This window comes from Buteo buteo, chromosome 3 (assembly GCF_964188355.1).
Source record: "Buteo buteo chromosome 3, bButBut1.hap1.1, whole genome shotgun sequence".
In the NCBI taxonomy this organism is placed as follows: Eukaryota; Metazoa; Chordata; class Aves; order Accipitriformes; family Accipitridae; genus Buteo; species Buteo buteo.
Window position 1 is genome coordinate 5,505,118 of NC_134173.1, and position 19,013 is coordinate 5,524,130.

Sequence of the window (19,013 nt, forward strand, 5' to 3'; positions counted from 1 at the left end):
TTGTAAGGAGATATTGCACTCATGTTCTTTAGCGGTATGGAAGTGGAGCAATGGCATTTCCATACATCCATAAGCAAAGTCATAAAAGGATCTATAATCTTTTGATGAATACATTTAATACATTTCAGTAAGGCTTATTATAGTTCTTGCTTCCTCTTCTCGGCGTCACTCATGGTTAATGTAGAGATACACACAATGTTAAAAAAGTCTCAGCAGTTCATTTCAAGTAAAGAGAAGCAATGTTTTTAAGAATAAAATACTTATTCTTACTCTTATTGTACTTGAATTGGTCAAGAGGTAAGCTGTTTTGGTTATTGTAATTTTGTAAATCATAGAAAACATCCACTGACAAAAATATTTAATATTTATATTCTTGCAAATCCATGTTCTCAGAGTGGTTTCTGTCTGTCAAGCAAATATGAAGGCAAAACTAAATCATACAGCTTTGTACTGTGGAACAGTGTACACTGCCAGATTAGGAAAGTCTATTCTGATGTTGCTATCACCAGTATCGACAAATATAAATCAAAAATTAAGCTTTTTGTTTATTTTTAATTAGTTGCTTGTGTCATCTCATCAGAAAATCAAATTTAGAATTTTTTTTTTTTTAAATCATACTGTCCTGGAGTCAAACACTGAAAAAAAGACATACTTCTGGCTGCAGCCATGTGCCAAAAGCAGAATTATAAGCAAGCAATTCATTTTAAGATTTCTGAAACTACCCACTGAATTATTCTTTCACTGAGGAAATCCAATCTATGCACTGTGATACAGGACAGCACTGTCTGTCTCCTTGTCTTGTCATATTGCTTATTTTGATTTGCTGCAATGGCAAGGAAGTATAGATTTTTAATATACTTTTATTGCCTTTTAGATAGCTGACTTACTGACAGTGTTTTTGGGGCATTTTCTTCCTGAATTTTTATGACTGTCTTTTTGATGACTATGCTTTTTAAATTTTTATTGGGGAATAATGGCTGAATTTCTATAGGGATAGATGACAAATTTTGTTAGGAGCAATACTAAAAATGTTCATTTGGATGCAGAGAGATTTTTTTTTTCCAAAAACAAAAAAAAAAAAACAAAAAAAAAAAACCAAAAAAACCTAATACAAACACTGGTATAGTTCTTGTCGTCTCCCATCCTGCTCTTATAGAATTCTCATGCTTTTTTAAAGCAAGATCCAAAATAAAACAAGCTGAAGATTTCAGCTCTTTTAAAGTAATCTATATAAGTTACATGGTGAAAGTCTGTTTCCTTGCTCCCTAACAATGAAGAACATAGAGTACAATAGTAATTCTTCTAGAAACAGCTACACTTTCTACTGTGCCTTCATAAGAAGAACGATAAAATGGCAACATTGAAATATCACTGAGAGTAAATGGAAACCAGAATGCTAATGCTGCACGTGACCACACAGGTAAGCTCAGGAGACTCTGCAGGACTGTAGGTATTGCTGTACCTGGCTATAAGTGTCTGCTTTTGAAAACAGCTATTCCTCACAGATAGTCTCTTTCATTTCATTTGGCCCTACATTAATAGGTTGTCATCCTGCACAGCATGAGAGGGCTGCAGAAGAAGCAAAAATAAATACTTTCTCCAGAAAGTTGAGGCAGGGGACGGAGACAGGACAGGTTATAGCCAGCAGCATCTTCCAGCTAGAAAGCTTGTTTTTCACACCCTCATAAAAGTGCAGTCAGACAAAAAGCAGCAGAGAGGTGTAAGGCAGATTTTCCTCATTACAACTATGAACATTACAATGCTATAGTACCATCGCTATTGATCTGAATTCTGTGATGTGTTTTGGAGAAATCTTTGCTTTTAAGGAAGATGATAAAACAAAAAGGAATCCATGACACTTCTTTCTTTGCACAAAGAATGCCATTAAAGCAGGCACATAAACTCAAAACATACATATTCTTCAATGAAGACATATTTTATAAAACAGCAAGAGTTACCTAAAACAACCCCCTAAAACCAATAACCAAGTACTTTAGTGGTATATTTCTTCACGGTGTAAACTAATGGCAAAAAGTGTACTTTCAGCACACTATCCTGAGCTTTCAGGGGGACACCTTATTTAGAAATTCAGTTCACTTTCCTGCCCATACCCAGAATCCCCAACACTCAACTTTACCTTTTCTTTTTCTTTTTGCTCTTAAAAATCGCACTAAAACTACTTTAAAAGGTATTTTATTACTCCAACAGAAGTAAGTACCTGCTGTAAAACAATGTACACATTCCCATAAGCTTTTTATAAATTCTCACAAGCCATTACGCCCTATTTAATTTCATCTGAATTTTAACCATGTCCTTGCACTTAGTTCCACCTTACTATCTTACCATACCATCTCACTAATAATCGCTTTTGAGATTCCAACTTCTATATCTTAATTAAAACTGTGGACTTATATTACAGCACTAATTTAACTACAGGACTTTGAGAATTGGGGCTTCTCGGAGAAAAAGAACTTTGTCCAACACTTGACTGTCCAAGTACCTTGTGTTTTAAAAGTGAGGTGTTTTCTTTACATGTGACAGATGACCCTCAGAAAATGACATCACATCAAAGTCATCAAAACAGCACAGGCCTAATCAAAATGAAAACTATGAAGTGCATCATACAACATCTGAAAGAAAGATTATTCTACCTGTATCGGACATGCTCGATTGTGTCATATGTCAGCTTGCTGCTGATATTCTGACTATGAGGGTTGCCTAGGAGACAACAGAGATATAGAAGTTAATCGTTAATCACAATTTTGCTATTAATTTTTTCTTTTATGAAAGTATTACACCAAGACAGCCTGAAAAGATGACAAAGAAAGATTTAACATATACTTCACAGCAATGCCCTGAAGCTCCTTAGAGCAGTTAGTTGAGAGAAGGGACATATAACAGAAGAAAGCAATTATGACAGACCTTGAAACTTCAGCTGGATCTCTTACTAATACTTAGGCAGTTCCCTTAAAAAGAAAATGTAACTGCATATGCACAAACGTACTAGGAAAAACTACACTCAGAATGCACATTCATAAATACATTTGCGCACTAGCTAAGAAGCAATTTAGAAGAGACAGCATCTGGAGATAATTGACATTCGTGATTGGACACCAGGACTATCCCTGGGTTTTTTTAGTGTCTGAAATTCAAATAGCTCATGAAAATATAAATTTTATTGCAAAATTAGTAGCCACCTTAGCACAGCTCAGCACATGCATGTATTAACAATTAAGACAGCACATAATAAGGGCATGCATTTATCTTCTTGAGCAAAAAAAGATTACAACAATATCCACACAGGCACAGTACACTTCCCTATTAGTAAATGCTTGAAGAACATGCCTAAACAGTTTGGAAACAGAACAAGAAAAAAATTGCTATATTAATACGTTTTTTGCAGTATTTTGCTACAATATTAGCTACTCTCTTTTTAGAATTTCAAAATCACCCTGCTGAAAGTTATTGAGTGAAGGTGTTGAAAAGAATAATAAATTTAGACCTCAGACCCAAAAATAATACTTAGCTTTTTCATGTCTGATGTTGCATTTCTGTAATTTCCAATTCAAATATTCTCAATTTAGAAGTGAGAATCTCTCTTACTTACATTACTTTCCCTCATTTACACATGCAACAGCTAAACTGCAGTTCTTCAGGCCTGTGGATTATCACCAAGAAAATAAAAAAAGCTGCAAGTCAAACTCCCCTTTCACTCACATCTGTATCTGTTAAATGAACTCTTTTCATACAACAGTTACTGCCCTCAGAGTACCAGAGACGTAACTGAAAAAAAAGAGATTTGACCATACTAGAGGTCTCATTATCGTTTCAGATGAAAGCAGTATTAAAAAAGATACAATTTGTTCTCCCACAGCATTATAGGTACTATGCAACTGGCAGCACTACTATTTCTATTCACAAGCACTCAATTGATTAACAAATTAATTTTTTTTCCACCACTGATGTTACTTATTATAAGGGTTGAGCCCAATGTTGTTTGAAATAACTAAGATCAGAGCGCATACATTTCACTTTACAATGGCTGTAGTGACAGAACATTAATTTTAATATCACTGACATGTAGTTGAATGTAATCAAATCAATGTATCTTGTTATAACAGCAAAAAACCCTATCCCAATCAAAAACAACATCTATTTCGTAGCGGATCTTAAATCCACTCTCTGGATCCTGGCCTCGCTAGCATTCGGGAAACAAAAGAGGGGGAATTGACACGTACAACAGCACATTGACAATGAAAACTACCCAGAACTCTCAAGTGGCTTGCCCAGGTGATAAGCACAAATGTGCTGGTGCTTGAGCGAGCACAGTTTTCTTTTAAAGCAGTGCTACCTAGTTCCCAAGTGAGGAATCACTTTGCTCTGTGTATCAGGGAGCACAAGAAAAACACAAAACTAGGAAAAAGGACACATAGCCCACAGATAGTAACACACAATAAGAAATTTTGATTACTTCAGTGGGACTACTCACAGCATATATAGATAATACTATACAGTATATTTTTTTTTTCTGGTTGAGCATGAATCACTCTAATGCAAACTGTCTCACACAGTAACAACATTTTCTAAACAGTGGGTGATGCTGCCTTTGTATAAAAGCACATTCAGTGTGTGGTTCTTGGCTAGATAATAATGCCAGAAAGATATGAAAGGTTTAAGTAGAGGATCTGGGGACAAAATACTTATAAGAGGTGCTGAAGTGCCCACATCCACAGCTGTAATAGCTAAATCTCCACCCAGATACTGCATAATTCTGTAGATATTTTTACTCACATTCTTATGTACAAGACTGCTTTGGCAATACAGATGCTTTTTGCTGAATATGCACCAAAGTTGAACAGTCTGGGAGAGGTATAGCACCTATTCCCTGCCTAAATTCACTTGGGAACTTTGAGCTAAGCTTTCTTTTAAATAAAATGCTTATACTGAGCCGCAGTATAACCCCCTGTGTTGACTCTCACTGAGAGGGTGGTGGTTCTGGATTCTGGTCCTTGCATAAGATATTGTTTTTGCATTTTGCACGGAAAAAACACCCACTGAACTAACAGTGCTCAGAGCTACATTGTATTTGTTTATCCCCAGCATGGTGGCCTAACCCCGGGGCAACAGAGTCATGCTCCTTTGATTTTTCTTCTTCACCAGCACAGACAGGTCCTTGGCCACCAAAGAACAAAGCTAGGGGTGACACAAAGGGACGATGGCTCTTTTGTAAAATCATTGGTCTTCCAACTACTCTATAGCAGTGTTAAAAAACCTGCGGAAGTACTCTTCCAAGAACTCAAGAGGCACAGGTTTGATCTATTTAGATAGAAACTTGAGAAGAATAATGGGAACGCTGTTTTGCACTTACCATAAACGTTGTTTCTGAGGTCATCAGTAAAAGCTTTAAGTAGACTCTCTGGGAAAAGTGCTGAACCGGCATGGTCAAGGTAAGTAATCCCTAAAATAAAAAATACTAGATTCAATTTTTTAAATATTTAATTCCATTTTCTCCCACAGACTACGTTGTGAAGTGCACCATTCAAACACCCCTAGTGCAGTACACCACATAAAAAGTCAATTTCCCTAAACTTTCTGGGGTATGATATTTCTCTGCCTGACTTAGAGGTCTCTACAGCTCTCAAAAAATGCTCCTCAAATATGTTCCAACAGTCAGGCTATATTCACAGCAAGGCATCCTTCATTCACTTAGCAGAAAAAAAAACGGATACAAGAGAAGCCAAATATTTTGACTGCATCTTTACAATTTTTAATTAAAACCAAAATATTTTAAGAGGTCATTCCTTCCATGTTTAGATTACACATTCTTTGGAAGAGAAAAATCTTTTTGTTCTGCCTGTAGAAGACTTAGCAAGCTGGTGCCTTCAGTCACACACAGTACCTTGTTGCTCCTAGGCACTACTGACTATGAAAACTACCATTACCACAATGACAATTATTATTATTAACAACAACAACACTAGTGTTGCCTCCTTGCCGACAAATGAAGCTACTCTCTCAAGAACTGACAAGGCCTAAATCATGTTTGAAGCCCAAAGACAGGACTAGTTTAAGTTTTAATGTATTTAAATTATTTCTTGCCACTCTGCTGCACTTAACATTCAATTCATTTTTAAAATCTCCTTTTTTATTATTAAGCTACTGCAAAACTTTTAAATAAATGCTTATTGGAAACGAAGGCTTTTTCATGTTTGGCCATTTTCGATTTCTTAATCTTTAGCAATTATTCTTCCATTTCTCCAGTGTGTTTCACGCCCTTTATTAGTTTTTTTCATTTCACTTACCTTAAGTATTTCAACCTATTTCAAATTTTAATAATGATGAATATGATTAAGATTAGAATTTATTAAGTCTTTTAAAGGCCTTCCCTTTCCACGGGGATTTAAAACTGAGTTAAGCTTTAAACAAGAAGCCTCGACACTTAGAAATACATATTATTATATATTATGTTGCTGTAGCAGTGATTCAGTGGGTAACGGTGTGAGGTAGTGCTAGTGATAAAACCAATCCAGACACCCATCCCTTCTCTTATTTTCAAAAGAGAAAAGCCCTCCCCCGCCTTACGATTTGCCAACTTACAGTTTCTAGCAAAAGCAGAATTTTTAACAATGGCCTGAAGTCAACCAAGTGTTTTGAGGTGCTTTGAGGGGTGGAGCGTGGACAAAACCTGGGTCGATTTACTAGATGTACAGACATTTTAGGTTTTCGCTGGTTTTTTTCTGAAATCCTAGAAAGCTTCTCCCAAGCGGTATGAAGCGGCACGCTCGCCATGGCCGCCCCGAGGCCCGCGCGGCCCACGCCTTGGCACCAAACGCCTCCGCCCTGAGGGGGAGCTGAAGCGGGGAAGCAACGGCCACGACCACCGGGGGCCCAGCTCAACGGCGGCGGTCGGGGCTATAAACGACCCACGGTCACTGGCTACGGCTGGGATTGCCAGGAAAGGCCGGCCTAGAGCTGAGAAAGGGAAGAGGCATCCCTGAGCCAGGAAGATGGAGGAAGGACCGCTGTCCTGGAGGCGACCATCCCGGCCAACGCTCTTTCTCAACGCAGGCCCCCGCAGAGGTGCCATTTGGCTCGTTAGCTCTTATCGGCACGGCGAGCACAGCCGCTGGAGGCAGACAACCGATGGATTTGGATCCTTCCAGCCCTGAGGAGATTGACGGCATCGAAGTGATAACACAACCGTACAGCACGAGGAAAAACCAGGCAACCGGCTGAGGCTCCTCAAACCCAAACTATCCACCGACAAGGGGATATGGGTCCTTGCTGCCCCGACCGACGCTCCTGTGAGGCAACGTGGACTAAAAGATCTCTAAGTAAAGGCCCCCTAAGCGGTTTTTCAAATTTGATTTGTTGCGTAGCTCATTATGAAGGACCATATTGCAGTGCTGTGAAATGGACATAAAAAAACCAGCCTGTCATTTTTTAAATCCTCCTCTGGTTGTATTACTTCGAAAATGTGGGAGGACATTTGGCTGAGGAAGGAAAAATTATTAATTCTTAAACTTTAATGCTGCTGTTTAATTGAAAACAGAGAACAGCATTTAACACTCTCTCTCTACTGCCCAAAAAAAGAAATAGGCTCTCTCATCATTTGAGACTGCACTGAAACAAATATCTTGCTATTGCACTTTTATGGTGTAGTTTTTTCCTTCCTGTCTTACTTCAATAAAACTATATTTCTAAAGGAAAGAAAAAAAATGTGGCACATGCATAACACTGGCAAAGAAAAGAACATTAATAACTTTCATTGTGCTTTTTCCCTGGTTTAATAACATTTGCTATTTTAACTTTATTGAACGCACATTAACCAAAGAGATTTGTCAGTATATACAGAATAATACAGTTTCCCCTGTTTCACTGTGGTATTTAGTATATAGGCTGTCAGCACTATGAAATTATACTGTGTACAGGAAATAACAGGAGAAAGAAAATATAATATGATCAACCAAAAGAAAATTAAAATGCAATATCCATCAGGACATGGTTTCATTGCTCAGGGAAAATGTAAAATTAACTTTCAGTTTAATTTACATACTATTACATTTGGAATGTGTAACTGACCTCATTGATCTAATAATATACCAACTATTTGATAAAATCACATTTCAGAAGGAGGGGGTTTTTTTTATAGGAGTATCGAAAACCATTCAATGTGTCGGCATTAGTTACGGAAAGTTATTCAGCAAGAGTATCGGTTCATAAGCTGTAATATTCATATGCTAATATTCTTGCAGATTAATTTTACATGGGAAACTCTTTGGGAACCAGCGCAGGCCAGTCTGTCCTGCTGAAGAAAACCCCAGCCCAGCTCTCTGTTCTCCTTCTGTGCTACAATTCACCTCTTAATAAAGCATCCACCATCTCTGCATGCCTGCCTTGGTTCTTTGTAAAACTTCACGAGAGCACGTGCACATACAGCCTCAGGAATGCCAGGGGACCATTCAGCTTGACTGAATATTTCTATCTCTTAAATGAAAAAAGATAAAGATAATTTAATTTGGAGCATTTTAAAATTAGAGCTTAAGACCAGGTGAGAACTTAACCGTACATAGTCTGACTGCCTGCAAAACACCCAAGGCAAAAAGAAACTATCTGGATTAATATTTTGGAGCCAAAATACCTGCTTCTGACAAGAGCATGCTTTCCTAAAAGGTAACTCCACCTGACTGAAGAAATTTAAAGACATCATCTGACCAACTGACAGTAGAACAAGGTGGTTATGTCTTCATTAAATCTTTTAGTAATTATTAAGCTTTGTATATGCCTACCACCCAGAGGATGTTCTAGAGGGGCAGGAGCACAGAGGGACCATGGAGGCAGTCCCTACAATGGCCTGGTGGCACATGGAGAGTAAGCTTTTTCCTCCTTCACACCCCACCCGTAAACCCACGCCTGGCCACCCAGCTCCCACCTGGCTAAATTACTACTTTGGTATTATGTAATCTGCTCTTTTAATCCCTGAAATTGTTCTTGGTGCTTCATAGTTCTGAACTTTGACTGAATATCACTTCCAGAAACGACGACTTTACCTACATTCCGTGTGGCTGCTCCATGTCCACCTCCTTAACCTTTTGCCATCCTGTGATTCTACCACATTCACCAAAACAAACCAACCTGCACTGTGGCTTCACAGCTATTTCTTACAGCCACAGCACTCCAAAATTCCTGCATTCCAGCTGATTACAGGCTGCCAGCTACATTGCTGAAAGTTTCATAATGAAGAATGAAATGTGTAGTTACAAGGCAGCAACGGTACAGAGTCATGAATTTTGATTGGCGGATATAATTGCAATTCAGTGGGATTATATACACAATATTACTTGTAAAGTAGATACAGCCAATGCCCCGGGGGAGACAGTATATATCTTAAGTACAGCAATATTAATAAAACCAGCATGAAATAGATTATATGAAAACAAGCTGAAGGCAAAATGAAGCATTATATGTCAAAAGATAAATATGAGAGATTTTCATACACCAAACCAAAAGCAAGATAACAACCAAGTGTCAAAATAGGGAGGAGAGGGCTCTACAGAGGTTGTAGACAAGTGTGATATCATTTGGACACAGTAAGGTTTTAACAAGTAAAGGTACCTCAGGTTATTTTAGTCATCTAAGTCAGATGCCCTTTAGAGGCAGCTCCCTCTTTCCATTGACTGCATAAGAACTTAGCTCCCCCCAGGGATGCTCCTAAATTAAATGTCAAAAGTACCTTTAACTATGTAATACATGTAACCTTTGTAAAAGTGCCTGAAATCTCACAGTGATACAGTGCATGATATGCCCACACACTGTATAGACAGATAAAGATCCTGGTTGTGCAAAACCATTAATGAAGTACCTTAAACGCAAAAAAAAAAAAAAAAAAAAATCCTACTAATATGGCTTGAGAATTGCTTTTGCTGGATATTTTCTGGATTAAACATTTAGTGAATATTGTTACCTGTACCCTCAGGTCCTGTTTGGCATCAATTTAGACAAAAGCTATCAAAACCAGAGTATGTTTTCTGAATAACAATGTGCCACTCACCTAAACGCTCCTGCTCTGCTAGACGAGGTAATGTTTTGTTTCCCTTGCTTTGGGCCAAGGAGCTCTTCAAAAGACCACAAAACCATAGTGCTTGATGGACAAGGCCTGAATAGTTACCATGCAGTTAAAGGAGACACTGTTCCTCAGCATGATTTGATTTAATTGCTACAGACCCGGTGAAGTAAAGCAGCAGTCAGGCTGCAGCCATGGGGCACATTCTGCTTCCCACTGTCAGTCCACTGAGTTCATCAATTCGAGTAATCACAGCTCAACCTGACTGCCAAATGCTGATCCTCACTGGACTGTGAGCAACTTGGATAACGGTATCGATATTTTAAGGGCCACTAACAAGTTACTGAGTTCTGTGGGAAACTGGTATTTAATTAATGTATTTTAGTGTTTGACTTGATGGAGTGATTACAAAAAGCAAAGCATGAAATGTGCAATTACATTTATCTGTAATAAGTCCCCATTATTCTTCTCCACGTGCTATTGGCTTGCATTATTTGCTCTCATTTCATTATTACCTACAGCAAAGCAGACAGAACATTAAAACAGTTTACAGTCAATACCATACACCCTCTTCACTTGCTGTACTCCTCAGCAGGGGCCATACTGACTCCACAAAAGCTATTTAGGTGGCTAGAGTTATTCCAGTAAGCACTGGCACTATTCTATATACATGAGCCCCTACTTGCAGCTTGCTTACAGCTTGCCAGTATTGAGGTCTATGTAAGCGCAAAAGAAAGCAAGGCTTTCACATTTATTAAGAAGTCACATCCAACCCTATGAAATGTATCTTTCACAACTACAGAAAAAAAAAATTACATGCCATGAAATTTCATCATTTGCCAGCTTCTGTGCTAAATGAGACCACAGTAGAGGGATCAATCAGCACCCACCTTCTTTCATTTGGCCTACCCGTAAGACACAGCTTTATTCAGTGCTCACTTTTTGCTCACTGGGGCGTGATTAAATATCGACTGCAGTCAGTGATGTTATTTCCACAGACACCTTTAATGGCTTGTGTAAGACCAGCTGAAGCCTTACCTGTGGGTATGAATCAGAGGTACCTCAGCTACATGTGAATAACACACTGCAGCCTACCGTCTCGTCGCCTTTGGATGAAATATAAATCACAAGTGATTCATGTTTATGCAAGTCTTCAAACAACTGTAACTCACCCAAACCCAAACTAGCTTTCACACCTCCCTAGTGAATATACTACCATCCTTCAGTCTCTTTTTTTTTTCCCCTTTCTCTCTGATGCAATTGATCAAATGAAAGAAGAGTTGAAAGAGAACATGTCCCCCGTTCTTCTACTACTGGAAAATGCTTTTGTTAGTTTTGCTGAAATTTTCACAGAAACATTCACTTTTATGTAGGAAAGAGACATTCAGAATTTCTACTGGAGATAAAAAGGTGATGGTAAAAAGCAATGTTTAAGGAATCTTAATAATAATTGTTTATAACAGCGGTCATTAGCTAAACATTCTAGTAGCATTCTCCTGCTCCTCTTTTCTTCCCATTCTTCCCATAAAACAGCCACAGGCTTACAACAACATGCCAAGATAATGTTTGAAACTGACTTTTCTAGTCAGTTCTATTTCTTGCTCTGTGACCTGAATTAATTGGATTCATATAAAATCTAGGACAAATTAATGGCTCTAACTATTCCCTGAAAAAATACACCAAATGAAAAGTGAAGTGATATATAGAAAGCCTTTTAAATTATTTTATGGGTTTCCAAAAACACTAGGAGAAGACAAACCAAGTTCAAAATAACAGAAAACCAAAAAGTAACCCTTATCTTCTCCCTTGTCCCTTAAAACTCGTTTCATTACACAGAAATACTCACATCACTATGAGCTTCTGGCAGCTAGAGTCTTGGGTTGAACATGCAACCACAGCAATAATTAAATGCCCGCATGAGAACTGGAACAAGCAATGAACACTGAATGACAGGCAGCAAAAATCGGTTATCCCAACCGTTGAAGCCCTACAGAAATACTTCCCAGCCGTCACTTCTTCCTGATGACAAGACAACATGTAATGCCTTGTTTGGCAAACGCAACGGTACCTCTGCTGGCTTTTTCTGGCAAAGAGAAGGGGCTGCTACTGCAAACCAGTAGTAAAGTTATTCTCCAGGGGAAGTTCTTCACACAAGGTTCCCCACAGACAATTAGAGCCCTTGATTTATTTATACCATCCAGCAAACAGTCCATTGCCAGGAACGGATACTGAAGATCAATTTCAGGGACATAAGAATAAGAGAAACATAAGTTCCCTTTCAGCATAAATTTGGACTATCTTTCAGAGACAAATACGTAAAACCAAATAACCACATTACCAAGAGGAACTGTATGTAAATTCAAAGACTGTGAAATGAAGAGTGTGAGGACTGTTGGCCAGGACCCCACTCTCATAAGACGAGAGGACTAAGATTGTCCTGGCCCACAGTGGGCAGTCCTTTGCTACAACAGGTAACTACACTCATCACCCAAGCTACTTCCATCTGAAAAATAGGTAGGTCGTTAGTCTACCTTGCTCAAACCAGAACAGTGCTTCAGAATTGCATCCTCCTAGTAAGAAACTACATCCTATCCTCTAGACTATGTTTTTTCATGGTCAGTGTATTCTCATATCTCCCACATCGTCATCGTTTTGCTTTAATACCTACCTTCACCCACTTGGCTTCAACAGGTATTTCTCCCTTGACAAGCCAGTAGCACCTCTCCACCTGATCTGGCTAAAAATGCCATCTTCCTTTACTTCTAATGCATGATAAATCTGACAATCCATTCCAGGCCCAGTGGTACCTCTTCCAGCTGATAGCCCTTTCTGTGGGAGCGACAGGGGAATGGAGAGCATGGGGTGGGGAAGCAGGATGCACATTCCAGAAGAAGATCTCCGAATTTTGAAAAGCTAGAGTAATTCTCCCTAACTTTACTGGAAAAATACCTCCTCAGACCAATACATCCATATCTCTTGGCTTACACTCCTAACTGCCACTCCTTACTTGGTTTACACTCCTAATTGTTCTAGGAGTCAGAAAAAAACAGCATTATTAAACCGGGAAGAGGTTTAATGCTTGAAAAGTCCACATATAATGCTTGACCAAGATCTCCTGTATCACCTTTTCACCAGTAAGCAGTCACCAATGTAAACCGAAACCACAAACAGGAGACAGCAACAATTCTTCAGTGTGCTTTCTATAGTACGAAAAAATGTTAAGTGTAGGAGTTTCAGTATCACTTCTGAGTAACTACTTAAGATTTATATAATGTATGGTGGGAATTTCATTTTAATAAGACACAGAAATACTGAGATGTTATTAGGGAGATAAGAAGTATGCATGAAAAACTACATGTAAGCTTTTCTAGTGCATATGTATTGAGTTAATCTAAACATTTTTCCATCATAATATCTTTTGGCAGCAATTCCCCACAGAGCAAGCCAGTTTAACTTTTACTTCATAATAATTTGATCCAAGCTGCTACCTCAAGTGAAACTTACTCAACTATAAACAGACCAATCTAAATGATAAGATTATGCTCAATTGCTTTACCTTTACTGAAGTTCACAGACAGCATTAGATATACAGACGACAATAATACAACTCATTAAATAAATTTATTTCTTATTTGGGGATTTTTGTGAAATGAGAAATATTTTGTAAAATTTTTCAAGACTGACTGTAATTTCCTAATAGCTCCACAAACAATGTAATACTTCAGTACAAAAAGCTTCACCTAATTGGAAAAAAAGATTTTTCCCACTCATAAATATCTAACAGACACAAACAGGTTTCTGTCAATAATTTAATAGGAATGTAATTATACATTGGCAAAAATGTTCTGTTAAAACCTTACTATATTTGGCCTAAATTAGTTTCTACAGCTTATTTTCCATTTATTAGGGTTCTTCTCAAGCATAGATTCAAAGTATTCAACAACCATTTCCAGGAATGTGCTAGGAATGAAAAAGTACATTTATCAAAAAATAATGTTATAGTAAACCACAGTTTTTAATTCTGAAGCAGTAGGACAACTGCAGAGATTTGTTAACTAGTTCTGACAAAAGTAGCAAAATACCAGCTTCCTAATGACTAGGCCTGAACGCAGCAGTATGTGAGAGAAATCCTACCTAACACAGGCCTACTTGTAATAGGAATAACAGCATGTGGCTTCCAGATATTCTATTTCTTTTAATTTCACTGATGTCTGGCATGTTATAGCTTACTAAAAAACCCTAAAAATCACTTAAGTTGTTGACACAAGCACATAGTTGATGACCCTCTTTCTAAAGGACTGTTAACCTGTGACACAGCTTTTGGAGGTTTGGACATTACTCTGAATCTACCTTTGGACAGCAAAAATCCACTGCTGGATACTGCCATACAGCTGTTTAGAAGGAGGAGTTTGTGGCTCTTCCAGAGACATTACCTTGCATTGGGTACAGACATTATCATTTCAGAGCTCAGGTTCTCTGACCTCTGAAGGGCTGCAATGGGACAAAAAAGTCTTTTCCAAAGTTCAGTGAGTCAAAAGGAACCCAAGCAAAGTCTGATTGAGTCTCCAGCTGTACTACAATGAATAACCAGAGCAGAACTTTCCCTTCAGGTCACAGAGACCGCAACTCTGTGGAAGAGAAGCAAGCTCTGTTCAAACATGAAAACATGCATCAGGGTCTGATTCAGAGCCTTTGAAGTAATTATGAGGCTCTGCTGAACTCTGTATGAGTTAAACCATTAACAAATACGCTATAATCAGCACTTCCTAAACATACCGCACTGATTACCTTTTTGGTTCCAGGCCAAGTTAAAGAGCTGGGTTATGATCTGCACAGAAGCTTCAATGACCTTTGAAACAAGTGAAATTCTCCTTTCTAGAATAAGATATGCTGGGCTTCTCATATTGCTATCTCCTCATATGGCATCTACAGCACATCTTCAGTCTCTGGGGTATGCATGCACTCTCTAGAAGTCCAGGTATCAATTCAAAAAGTGAAACATTTTTAATAATACATTGACAAAAGGAGTAGAAGGGCTATAACAGAGGCAACAGCAACAGAATCTCAAAATGACATAAATCAGCTTACTAGAGTCACTTACATCAAATGAAGAACTGCTCCAGAAGTGTATTCAAGGCATCCAGGTGATTGTTTCCTCCAAGCACATAATACACCCCTTTATTTACAAATATGCACTGATACGCCTGTGTATGCAGTACTGAGATGGGTATATGAAGTACATCAGTATCCCTTTAAGAGGACAATTAGCGTTTTCATGTTGCTTCTTGTGGCAGAACATAAGGAAAAGCAGGTGTGAATCTGGAGACTCTCTTCTCTTACAGCTCTCCTCCACCTTCTCTTCTCTACCACTTCTCTAACTTTATATTTTGATATTTTTGGCAAAGTGATAACTTAGAAGTCATCACACCTGCTTTCAGTCTCACTTAATCTAAATTAAAGTCTACAAAACAGCATCAACACTCAACAAAAACAATACCAACTTTTGGTAACATACCAAAGTTGGGTTTTTTTTTTGTCAGAGCTTCTTTTCTTAAGGAAAGAAAAGATACTTTATGTTAAATGCCCCTTCCCTTCCTCCCAAATAAGACAGACCAAAAAAAAGGTATCTAAAATATCTACGTTAACCATAGTTACTGCTGGATATCTCTGAAGAGAGTTAGGCACACTTCTAACTTGAATAAATTTGCATTCACTAGAGAATTCCACTACAGGGGACTGAGTTCTAATGCTGTTCAGCAAACTGCAAGTCCATTCAATCAACTACTCTTCCCCTTTGCAACTTTACTTTGTTTATCAAGATGCTCTATGTTTAAATAAAAGTAGGATTTGGGGCACCTATGAAGTTAATCCGATTTATGCTAGTACTAAGAGAATACAAATATCTGAGCATCATGAACCCAATAATAGACTGACAGTACTGATACAAATATAGAGAATTTCATGTTTGGTAACAACCTTCCACTGGATACGTTTGCCTACAAAAATGAGTTTCGCAGTTGCTCCTTTTTTTTTTTTATGGACCCAGCAATAAAGCAATTACAACTTTATCCCAATTTTATAACCATACACCTAAAGAATATTTTTCTGTGCTTCACTAAATCATGGTATAATTCTTCTCAATTAAAGGGCTTCTTTCAATACTAACAACATTAGAAATGAAAGAGAATTATAATTTCACCATAAATTATTCAAAGCACTAAATACAAATGGCCTCATTAACACTAGACTAGCTTTGAGAATGAATAAAAGATTATGCATAGAAAAACAAATACTCCAGTTTCCCTAATCTCTGAACTCTGAGCTTGAAATCACAACTCTGCCAGGACACCAGCTATCGTGTTTTGCCTCAAGGCAGCTGAGAAAACGTTATGCAATTAAAAATCAAGGTTTTCCCCCACAAAATGTGTAGTCTTGCTATATTTGAATAAATGACAAGACCAGACACGACACTCATACAACATATTTTACTCAGTTTATGACACAAGATACTTGAAAATACTATCTAGATAAAACCACGCATAGCATACTCTGCCTCCAGAACTGACTACAGGATTGGATCTCGAGTATGAGTACCAATTTCATATCTGGAGTCTCCATAACCATCATAACCACACTGAAGTCCTGGAGTTCCCTACCCACACTAAAGCCTGGTCCTTCTTTACAGACCTCTTCTACTGATGCTGTACAAAACACAGATTGCTGAACACGCTTACTTCTTACGTGGGCAAAGGATGTCAGGTGGCAAGTAGAGAGTTATGCAAGCTAAGAAATTCAGGAATTGATACTGTAACGTGAAGCAAGGATGGAGAGGAATTTTAAGTGGGGTGAACATTATTTATGACAATGAATGATCAAATTAATAACGAACAGTATTATCATAAATGGAAAAGTAATAGTAATTTGCTAATATTTCAGAGCTAATTTCTGCGCTGTTAATTTTCAAATGCTTCCTCAGACTTGTTAGTCTAAAACTGTAACTAGAAATAACATGACAGAATACTATTGAGTTTCTGTAATGAGCTTTTACTGTATCCTGAAAATTTCTACTTTTTTTCTAATTTGTGCTGCGGGCATAATATTACCATATTCCCCCAAAGCAAATATGTTTAAGGCAACAATAGTACTTTTCATTCTTATTACTTGCATTTTAAAGCTACTTATTTGTCATTAAGATGAAATTTATTTGTAACTTCTGTTTATTTTTAGCAAAACTGCATGAACATTTTTCACCAAAAGGATCACCCACAGGAGATGTAAAAATGAAACACTTAAACATATCAAAACCACCTTCTAAAACAGCTAGTAAAGGTTCCCAGTGGAGCACAGAAAGGCCAAGGTATGGGTCAGGGGGTTGGAAAATGTAAGGGAAAAGATTGTAACTCTAAGCAAAGGAAGCACAAAATCAAATTGTTTCAATACAAACTTAAATTTTAAAATGAGTATGTTAGGGCGCCCTCATTTGTGTCCTTAGTTACAGTTACCTCAGGAAGGACCTGATTTTCAAAGAATTCTAAGATCTCATCCATTGCAAATCTGGTTCAGTCAGATGTCTCAATCTGCCCCACCACCCTTCAAATTAGAGTATCCAAAATTCAAACACATAAGGGGGAAAAAAATCTTGATCAAAATATTTTATCACAATGATAACTCAAAGACTGCATCTAACCCAATGCATACAACAATTGGTTCTACATGTTTCATTCCAGATCCATTTACTTCTAAAAACTGCTCTCCAAATTTGTGCCATAAATACCAGAATGGGAATGATCCCTATTATGTCATGTAGTCACCAGCATAACGCAGGTAATGGCTCCCTGACAGTCAACCTAGAACGAACCCAGGTAATTAGCTGCACAGAACATCACGCAGGTTTCATGTGAGATAACTGCTTTGAGGAAGTTTGTTTCCAGATGGACAGTGAGCACTCCTCACTATTTTGTATAAACACCAGATACCTGGTACTTTGCCTCCACAGAAAGTCAGGATAAATTGATAAAGTGAACCTCATAAGATCAGTTATTGCAGTGCACACAGATTTATTTTTATTTTTTATTTTTTCTACAGCAGCAAACTAGGGGCTTCCCTTCTCCAAATTCTGCTGACAGACAGATACAAGAAAGGCATTAAGTGTAAATTTTACTCCATGACCACCCTATGCTCTTTTCCCCCTACCCTCCTTCCAATTTGAGACACATTTATTTCCTTCTGCTAAGAATGATAACTGTTAGGCACTTTGTGTTCTCACCACAGTGAGACTAAAATTCCTGGATTTATATATATATATATACACACAACAATTTATTTATGTTTCTATTTATATATATACACCCATTGTAATGACTGTTCAGTGGAAAGACAATAGGAAACAATCAGTTTAGATAGGAATAGGTTCTTCCTTATATGACTTTTTTTCTCTAGTCTTTCATTTTTTCTCATATCATATGCCTGTCTACAAGCTGGGAACCCCAACCAACATATATCCAGAGACTACGTACATTAGACTAGACTGCTGTTTTCTTCTGAGCCATTCCACAAAGAATACATAGTGCAGTGAAGTAGATTCAATGCACACAACACTGTCCGTAACTCATTTAAATTAAGAGCTTAAACAGTAAAGTTTCTCCTCTGGATTCAGCTATTTCTATTCTCCAACTATGGGAAAATTCAATCTACAGCCAAAAAAAAAAAAAAGGAGATGCGTAGTGACTAGAAAGACTGCAAGTCATGTAGATAGATTATTAAAAAAAAAAAAGTAGTATAAAAACTAATCTCTTGTCCTAAAGGAAAAAAAAAGAAAGCTCCCTTCCACACCCCACTCCTCATATCTGGAAGCTTTTTAAAACTATATTATAAATCTCAATTTTATTCATTTGAGAAATTCTCATGCTGTTTCAATACAACCCATGTAAGAACCCAGACAATTTTTAAA

The 19,013-nt window shown here is 37.7% G+C and overlaps 1 protein-coding gene across 3 annotated transcripts in view; it reads right to left on the bottom strand.

Annotated features, from left to right (window-relative positions):
* Nucleotides 1-19,013, bottom strand: part of MOCOS (molybdenum cofactor sulfurase) — a 220,795-nt gene that overhangs the window by 189,115 nt on the left and 12,667 nt on the right. For 2 of the 3 annotated variants that reach the window (XM_075022731.1, XM_075022729.1), the window contains exons 2-3: nt 5,369-5,458; nt 2,652-2,718 (exon numbers count right to left, since the gene is read on the bottom strand). Coding sequence is in view for 1 of the 3 variants with exons in the window: in XM_075022729.1 (XP_074878830.1) it covers nt 2,652-2,718; nt 5,369-5,458 (157 nt within the window). In the remaining 2 variants the exon portion in view is untranslated. Of the gene's footprint in view, nt 1-2,651; nt 2,719-5,368; nt 5,459-19,013 lie in introns of those variants that run through there. The other variant, XM_075022730.1, reaches the window with a different exon arrangement.